This window comes from Miscanthus floridulus, chromosome 17, assembly GCF_019320115.1.
Source record: "Miscanthus floridulus cultivar M001 chromosome 17, ASM1932011v1, whole genome shotgun sequence".
NCBI classification, from domain to species: Eukaryota; Viridiplantae; Streptophyta; class Magnoliopsida; order Poales; family Poaceae; genus Miscanthus; species Miscanthus floridulus.
In genome coordinates this window covers 90,599,945-90,609,258 of record NC_089596.1, presented here as the reverse complement: position 1 = coordinate 90,609,258, position 9,314 = coordinate 90,599,945, and the positions used below count along the sequence as shown (strand labels likewise).

Below are 9,314 nucleotides of genomic sequence, written 5' to 3'. Positions count from 1 at the left end.
AAATCACTAGTATCTAGAACAGTGATATTTGTTTGGCATAACCACAAAGTATTGAGACATGTTTCTGTGAAGGTGAAGCATCTGGAGGGTTCTATTTTCATGGATTGTGGCAGTGACTTAGGATCTACTCGTCAAGTCCCTGGTAAGGGTGTTGTGTCCTCTGCACATACTAGTTCACTGATTTCTATTAGTTTCAAAAATAGATTTGAGGTTCATTACTTGATTGAATACTTCACAAGAAAGTAACATCATAATTTCTTAAGCTAAGTTCAATTAGTTTCATTTTTTAGAAAAACAATGGAAGCTTTATTGAATCTTGTAAACATCCATAATTCATACCAGGGATTGCTAAGTTTGTAATTCACCAGAAGCTGTAATAAATTACTCTGCCCTCCTTCCTTGCGTCCTTCCGCCCTGCCCCGCCCAACTCGGCGCCGCCGCCGCCTCGCGCCGCCGCCGCGCCGCCTGTCCCCGTGCCCGAGAAGCTTGCCCAGCCCCGCCCCTCGCGCTCCTCCGCTTTGCCCTAGGGGAGGAAGACCTGGGGGGCAACGACGCTGCGGGCGGGGAGATTGACCCTAGGGCTCCGCCGCCATTCGGGATGGCGGAGATTCGCGCGGCCGTCCCCAATCCCTGCTCGGTCAAGGACCCATGGCGCCCGGTAGGTTTCCTGTCGCTCTCTCTTATGTTGGAGCTTTAGAAGTTGTAGTGATGGTGCTTCCCGATGAGTTGTGCCTGATGGTTTCTCGTATTGTGATAAATTGCAGCTACCAGAGAGGCAAGCAGTGATTTGTTCTTCCAACCTAATGAAAAGCACATTATAATATCAAAGACGTCCTGGCTGAATTTATGAATTGGATTTACTTGGTACTAGATCTCTAAATTTACAAATGTGTTCCATATATATTGTTCATCCCTAAACTTTTGAAGAAACCCAATCTTTGCTAGCTGCTGCTGAGACTTATAGGTAGTGTGCGGGTGCTACAGGATTTTGTAGGGCAGCAGCAGCATCTCTTCCAGCAGGAACAGTGGCATTAGCAAGCTAGATATGAATAATAATTTCAATTTTAATAACTGGTTTGCCTATACAAGTTTTCTTTTATAGTCATGCCTGACGTCCTGGCTGGATTTATGAATTGGATTTACTTGGTACTAGATCTCTAAATTTACAAATGTGTTCCATATATACTGTTCATCCCTAAACTTTTGAAGAAGCCCAATCTTTGCTAGCTGCTGCTGAGACTTATAGGTAGTTCACGGGTGCTTGTGCATCTTGTAGGGCAGCAGCAGCATCTCTTCCAGCAGGAACAGTGGCATTAGCAAGCTAGATATGAATAATAATTTCAATTTTAATAACTGGTTTGCCTATACAATTTTTCTTTTATAGTCATGCCTTATGCTAGACATTGTGGTTAGTTATCTGGTCAGGAAGCAAATAGAAATTTTGACATCTCGATCAAGACATTGTTGACGTATTTGTTGTGCAGCGGTGCAGCCTTTTTAAATTAGCTAGAATTCTCAATCCCGTATTGATACTATTGTAAACCAATACTCAAATTCTCGACTATAAGCAAACCTGGGACCATTGCGCATGGATTTTATAACACGTAAAGAACACAGGAACTTCGTATGTGCAAAAAGTAATTAGAATGCTTTGGTAAAAAGGGTATCAACTTCGAGCCTGAGTATTTTTTATTCATCAGTCTAATTCTAAAAGCATAACCCATGTATTGGAATAATTATTTTTTTCTGCTTACAATCTCGCCTATCTGTCCTCATCACTCATTATTCAGTTAAATAATCTCTATTTTCAATTGTTGTTGTTTTAGCATGGTGACGTTACCATTTTCAATCTCCCCGGATCTTGATTCTGTGGTGGTGTCATGTGCTGATTGAGTGGTGATGGTCGCGTGGGTGTGCATCTCTCAGGCCAAGGACAACAAGAAGGGCACATCCACCTGTTCTAGCCACCAACCCCCCTGCCAACTGAGGCAATCAACGCTGCTGTGTCTGCTCCAGTCCATTGACGCCACCCCTGAATGTGCAATGTTCAACATTGACCTGCTGCAGTGCTGTGTCTGCTCCTATCCCTCATGTCCAATGTTTTAGTACGACCTTGCAATTTTTTTTTGTCGTTTATTTCATAGCACATCTGTTATGTGGCTGCTAGGATTGAGAGGAGGGAGTCGAGGGGAGCGGCGGCGGCTGATGAGCTACAGTACCCGCAGTGCTACAGTACCGCGGGTACTGTTTACGGCTGTGGCTGCGAGGGTGAGAGAGAGCCGGCCACGGGGCGTTTGCCCACGACCGGGCAAGAGGGAAGGGTTTTCTTTCTTAATTCTTGCTTGATTAGATTGATACATATCCTCTCCTTATATAGAGAGGTTTACTTGACTCCTAAGCAAGCGACCTTTATATCTAATTAACCCTAACACTAATGGGTTATACATCCAGCCCAGGCCCAATAGGCCCCTGCCATACTCTAACACTACACCCCATCTGGACATGCAGCTCGTCCTCGAGCTGCAACCTAACCAACTTATAACGAAGTCTCGACATAAACCTATCACTTAAAAACAAGCCTTTTACATATCGGCTTATTTTATTATTATCAACCGAAAATAGATGTGAACTCTTTATTTTTGCAGCCTCTTCAATTGATGGCGGACACCAGCCCGACGCATAAGCTGCACGTAGACAACCACCTGGATCCCATGGACACCATCTTGACGAAAGGGGTGCATGTATATGGCCACCTAGAAGTAGTCGCAACAACGGCCATCGAAGGCGCCCTCGCGGTGGTCGGTGGCGGAAAGCGGCGGTGCTAGGCAGTGCGCTCCCGCCGGTGACACCATGCCTTCTCCCCGCCGGACGGATGCTGGTCTGCACCGCACAAAGAAGAGCGGATGGCTTTCGACGGAGAATGACGAGGGGAGCGCCTCCCCAACCGCCGCCGCCGCAGAGTTTGAGTTCGCCGCCCGCGAGAAAAACAGCATGCCCGTCACCCGTGGGGGAAACCGCCGACACCTGGTGTGTAAGCATCTTCCCCGCCGGCTCCATCGCGATGTCCGTCGGCTGCTCGATCTGCCGCGACTTCTCGCTCGCGTCTTGGATCTGCTGGACGTCGGCGCCCCTATAGAAGATGCCATCGGTGAATGGGTGTTGGAGGCTCGGTCCACCGGAAAGGACAATAGCGCCGGTGGTGGGCGCTGGAGCGACCTTCGTCGTGGCCGCCGTGGTGCTCGCCATCGTGTACATCGGCCCCATCGTCGATGCCATAGCATAAGACGGGATCGGCGAAGGAGAGGGCGGCATCCACGGCTGGTGGATGGGAATCGGGGCGGTCGAAGACGCTGGGGGCGGCGGCGGCGGCAGCTGCTGCTGGGACATCGGCGTCGGGTTCGGCTGTGGCCCCAGCAGGAACCCATGAATCCCGGCCACCATCTTGCCGAGGTCAAGGACAGCCGCCGTCAACTGCTCATTCGTCATGACGCCCACGGCGGAGGACGACGCACCCGCGGCCATCTGCAGCGAGGATTGCGGCACCCTGGCCGACGTGGAGACCGCGGACAGCGGTGCAGTGGTGCCTGGCTGGTCCGCCGCGAAGAGCGGGGGCACGGTGGTGGAGGGCAGCGGGATCGACATGGCCGGCGGGTGGACATGATCGAACCAAAGATCTCTGATACCAGAATGTTATGTGGCTGCTAGGATTGAGAGGAGAGTCGGCTGGCGCGCTACAGTACCCGCAGAGCTACAGCACCGTGGGTACTGTTCACGACTGTGGCTGCGAGGGTGAGAGAGAGCCGGCCGCGGGGCGTTTGCCCACGGCCGGGCAAGAGGGAAGGGTTTTCCTTCTTAATTCTTGCTTGATTAGATTGATACATATCCTCTCCTTATATAGAGAGGTTTACTTGACTCCTAAGCAAGCGACATTTATCTCTAATTAACCCTAACACTAATGGGCTATACATCCAGCCCAGGCCCAATAGGCCCCTGCCATACTCTAACAACATCAAGCTTAACCTATTTTTTGGTTGTTTAGTCCATAATCGTGTCTGAATTGAGTCCAGCAATTATAATCTGTACATTCTTGGCTCAGTTCCAGTGATGTGATGGAAGCTAATAGATTCTTGTTGGTATGGTTGGTTTGTAAGGAATTACAGAACGTGTATTTGTTTCTCCATTTTATTTTGATTTGTGCCATGAAGTATTTGACTATGCAATATGTCTGACAAAAGAGAGCTAAAATTATTATCTGTCTAAACTACTTACTGCAATTAGTGCATTATCATTTAGTTCTGAAGGATTATGTCTGGTTTCATGATCAAAGGATTGCACTGTCATAATCTGGGACACAACAACATGGAATGCTGTTAGGAAATTGGAAACAAAATTGGTCAGAACTTCACAGTAGATTACAGCTCACGTTATGTGTGATTTACATTCACATAGTTTTATTCTTCTTATTTGTCAATATAGGCGCTGTAACAAACCTATTAGTAATTCCAAAACTAGAGAGTTCAAAGGTCGATAGAAAAATCTTGCTCTGGAGATCCCTACACTTGAGAAAATGTCCAGACCATTTAATGAAACACAAACAGTTTTACAGCCCTCTGTTTTAGCAGCTTGTTGTATTGTGTGCCTACAAGCTGTACAGACACAGGCACTACTATGTACAAAATTCCAGTACATATTTTATTTGCCATCTGGTTTTGTTTTGCTCGTAGCAATGCACAATCACGGACCTATGAGTAATCATATATTTCAAGTAACCATATGATCTCTTGTATTAGTGTAGTAGTTTGATAATTCAATATCATACCTTGATCTTGTTCCCACGTGTATTCGTAGTCCAAGTTGATAGTTCAATATGATATTGTGATCTCGATCTTTTTCCATGTGTATTCATAATCCAAGTCAGCCGGCACATCTCCTGCTTGAGATCACTATAGAGATTAGCTGGGGGGTGGGGGGGGGGGGGGGGGGGGGGGGGGGGGGGGGAATATTTCTGACGGTGATCATGACAATACAGGTGGTGGAGTACATGGAAGAGATGATGTTGGCACTGCTGCAGAGTAGCTTTGTGCTAATCATGACACTGTACCTTTCTGACAACACAAGCCCGGAGATCAACCTTGCAAATATGGTTCCTCTCCTTGCACTAACCAATTCTTTGTTTTTTGTATATCTTCTGAGCTGAGGCGTTGTCTTATTTGAGGATAATTTAGAACAGTGTCATCAGTTTTCTTATTTGAGGTTCACTCAATTTTTTATTCGATGCATCTGAATTACTATAATTTGTGTTGGAGGAGCCAGAGGCAGATGTATCTGACCTGTTGATGCCACTAGGATTAACTAAGGTTCTGATAAATTAGCAGTTGTACTGCAGATTTTTACTCTCGCCTTATTGCACAAAGCATGGATGGAGTAACTGCATAACGGAATGTCACGAATATTGCAGTTGAAGTGTCATTTCTTTTTTTGTAATAGTACAACACATTTGAATTAGAATTATCATGATATAATTTTTTCCGGTTGCAACGCACGGGCATGATCCTAGTATATATTACAAATATATATTTATGATCCTAGTATATATTACAAATATATATTTATGGTCGATGTCATATTGTGGACTTGTGTCAACGTCAAATGTGGTTTATTTGTGATGGAAAAGGCTGGACATTCGTTGGGAGAATCTGTTTATATCTATTAGTTCTTCCATTTTTATTCGCAAACCTGTCACCCGTGCGGCAGATGAGATCTGACGTCGCCTCTGATACGTTAGTGATTAGCATCACCTGCCTTTTGGTTAGTTTGGATACGTTGCTATTGTACCAAACAGAAAAATCAATGCAGCCTCTGGAGTGTCAATTTGTCCCGTCTCCACAGCAGTTTATACCGAAAGGGCAAGAGATTTTTGCCGCCGCCCAGCCGCAGTCCGTGCATTGTCGCCCACGTAAATGACGTCCATTTTCTCGGCTTGAAAGAGGCAGCTTCACTTCACTGCCACACAGGAATTCCACGTTTTTGACTCCGAAAACAACGGGACCTCTGACGAAGTCAACTCAGGTAGTGGAAGGAAAAAGAAGCACCGAATTGAGAAGATAATACAGTAATTCACATCATGCTCAAAGGTAAAGTACAACGAGCTCAATTCACAAGCCAAAGATCCAAACTTTGACGACGAAGAAGAACCATCAGAAAAATGTTTGTGGATCGTGGAGTACGGGAGCGGGAGGTCGGTCCGGCGTGGCTTACGCCGGCGAGGTGGCGGCCTCGAGGAGTTCCTCTCCCAGGTCGCCGTCGACGTCGTCCCCGGTGATCCGGTCGAGCACGAGCACGATCCCCATGGCGAAGGCGGCGTCGAACCCGGCGCGCACCCAGAGCACGAAGACGTCCCGGCCCATCATGACGTGCGCGTCCTCGTCCACCTTCCGCCTCACCTCGGCCACCACCACGTCCTCCTCCTCCTCCTTGTCCTTGCCGTCGCCAGCGGCCCAGGCCTTGGCGGAGGCGACGACGCGGCAGCAGCGGCGCGGGAAGGACCCGTCGACGCGGAACTCCCCGGCGACGACGGCGGGCGCGAGGAGGTCGACGAGGACGGCGGCGGCGCCGGTGCCGGCGCCGAGGATGGAGGAGCGGCGCGCGGAGAAGACGGGCTTCTGTCCCTGCGCCGCGCCGTCGCCGAGAAAGCCGTCCCAGCGGTTGTGCAGGCTGGGGCGGCGGCGGCGCACCGTGAGGACGGGCTCGCCCCGAGCGCCCAGCAGCGCGAGGTCCCCCCTGGCGGCGCCGCCCCCGCACGCCCCGCCGCGGCCGTACGTCTCGACGCGGAACGCCAGCTCGCCATTCCGGTGGTCGTACGCCTCCAGCCCGTCCCCCGGGGTGAAGAGCGTCGTCTTCCGCACCGTCAGCTCCCTGTCCTCGCCCTCGCAGTACTCCTCCCCGACTATCGCCGCCTGCTGCTGCTGCGGCGGCGACATCTCCCTCCCGTGCTCTCTCTCTCTCTCTCTCTGCCTGGTGATCGATTCCTCGCTAGTAGACGGCTCGGCCGGCCTCGGCGTGCTACAGCTACACGCGTGCTGATAGCGGCAGTAGCGGGGAGCGGCGGGTGGAGACCGGAGACGGCCGGGCTGGTGGTTGTAGCAGCAGCTTGGTTTATGAAGTGGCCAAGCGGGGGCGGATCGAGAGAGCCTAGAGATGTGGGCGTTCGCTTTCGCGTCGCCCTCGCGTGGGTGTGAGGGCTCCCCAGTTTATACACGCTCGCCAACGCGCCGGCCATGGCGGGTGCTGTGGGGCCACCAGCTGGGGCGGGTTGATTCGATCCGATCCGATCCGATCCGATCCGCCGTCCGCCCGCCGTCAGTCGCCAGACTGCCAGAGCCACAAACGAGACGCGGGAACGCAACGGGAGAAGCAACGGATGGATTCAGATTGGATTTGGATGTGTATTTAGTAGTAACTCGATCGTAACGTAGTATAATGCGCACGGCACATTGTTGACGAGTCGTACGTAGGCATTGTGGCGTTGAGTAAAGCTGGAGCTTTGCCTTTGCCGCGAGGTAAGATAAGCATCGTTAACACTTTGTGTCAAATTAAACAACACAGCCTGCTGTAGTGCTGCGGTAAATGGCGCATCTGCTGAAGCACCGAACCCGGCAAAACAACAGCGCGGTACCAGGCGGTAGCCGCGGTAAACTACGGCGCCTCCTTTCCCTCCCCGATGTTTACCGTGAGTTTTTTGAAATGGCGAGATTTGGATCAAGTGGAAAAAGGCACGAGACGCGTCAGCGCTCGTTGCACACGCTTGGTCCACGTGGTCCAGATGGTGCCACGAAGCTGACGCCCAGGCCTCAAGGGCTCAGTCCCGGCGGGGCCCCGGCCGTTGGGCTCCGGACTTCTAGACTTGGGGACCGCCTTTGTCCCGACTTTGGGGCGCAGTGTCAGGTGAACGACTTCCGCGGCGGGCCTGTTTTTTGGACCGGTGCTGCAATGAACAGCGGTTAGGTGAAAAACAGCAAATGGTCAAACGCCAAAGGCCAAAGCCCTCCGAAATAGACATGCTGCAACTGCCAAGATGGGAGATACGGAGTACGAGTACTCCCTTCGTCAACGACAAATACGGAGTATCACTCTTACGTACTTTAAGAAGTTAATTGGTCTCAATTTTAACCAAATGCATTATTTTTTTTGAAGATATACTATTATTTAAATCAGAGAGCAGATTTCTCGTGGTCAATATGGATGTGTTTGGTTCACTTCCCGGTCTAAGCCTGGCTAGGAAATAAGCCAGGTTACCTTAAGCCAGGTTTGCCCAACATAACGACCTTACATTTGGCTGCTCCGTACTAGTCAAGCCTGCATTGGAAAGAATTTTGCTTGTCTGTTTGCTACAGTAGAATAACCTTTTTTCCCTCCGGCCGTACCTCCATCATCTCCCACCTCCATCATGTTGGCATTTCATCGAGCAGTCACCGGTGGTCAGCGACTACACCATGCTCTTCCATCACTCGTTCCTCATCGTCGGTAGGAGAGTAGCCCCGAATGCGGTGGTGATGCATGGCGTATCAGCACCACCACCTCACCTCGTCATGTGCACTAATCTGTCCTGCCGGTTGACGCTAGCTGCCATGGACGCCGCCGGCAAGAGGCTCCTCTATGCTAGTCGTGTGGAGTCGAGCTCAACGGGGTAGAGGCGCTGCGATGGGCAGTGGCTGGCAAGTTGGAGGCGAGGAGGAGGGCGGATGCAGGGCAACGACCGACGGGCAGAGGAAGACGAGCACGCAGGGATTGGAGACGGAGGCACGAGCATGGCGGGCCTAAAGATGGAGCTCGACAAGGCAGAGGCAAAGTGGAGGGTGGAGTCTGGGGCGGCGGGCGGCGAGCGGACCAGGGTAGAAGGCGAACGACAGGTGGTAAATAGGATCAAGCATGACGGCTAGGCGAAGCCAGGCTTCATGGGAACGACCGATCCTTCCGTTCCCAAGTAGCCTGATCATCGAGGGCTTTGTTGGGGCCTGGCTAGGGGCCTGTTCATGCCATAAAACATGCCTAAGCTGGCTTTCAACAAGCCTAGGGGAAGTCGAAGAACCAAACACACCCTATATTATACAAACACTCAAATTAATATTGCGGCTGCAAATCCTAAGAATTTGTTTGGTTTGAGTCCAGTAACGAACCATATAGACATCTAATTTTGAAAGCCTTGGGCTAAGGTGTTGTTTGGTTCAATGTTGGCAAGACAGTGGTACCTGTTACGCTGTTACACTAAGGGCACGTTCGGATAGCATGGAATAGAGCCTAGAAATTCGGTCAAG

General features: G+C 50.6%; 1 protein-coding gene and 1 long non-coding RNA gene across 2 annotated transcripts; one reads left to right on the top strand and one right to left on the bottom strand.

Annotated features, from left to right (window-relative positions):
• The first annotated feature begins 364 nt into the window (after nucleotides 1-364).
• LOC136517610 (uncharacterized) lies at nucleotides 365-2,187 on the top strand. Its single transcript, XR_010774312.1, has 3 exons — nucleotides 365-658; nucleotides 765-864; nucleotides 1,827-2,187. It is a non-coding gene; the product is annotated as an uncharacterized lncRNA (long non-coding RNA).
• Nucleotides 2,188-5,999: 3,812 nt separating this feature from the next.
• Nucleotides 6,000-7,280, bottom strand: LOC136517490 (protein LURP-one-related 5-like). The gene has a single exon (XM_066511057.1). The coding sequence runs from the start codon at nucleotides 6,978-6,980 to the stop codon at nucleotides 6,255-6,257; it is 726 nt and encodes a 241-aa protein (XP_066367154.1). The 5' UTR covers nucleotides 6,981-7,280; the 3' UTR covers nucleotides 6,000-6,254.
• Nucleotides 7,281-9,314: the final 2,034 nt, after the last annotated feature.

Bases quoted from the DNA above. Each gene is read 5' to 3' on its own strand.
- LOC136517490 (XM_066511057.1), bottom strand. From the start codon at position 6,980: ATGTCGCCGCCGCAGCAGCAGCAGGCGGCGATAGTCGGGGAGGAGTAC.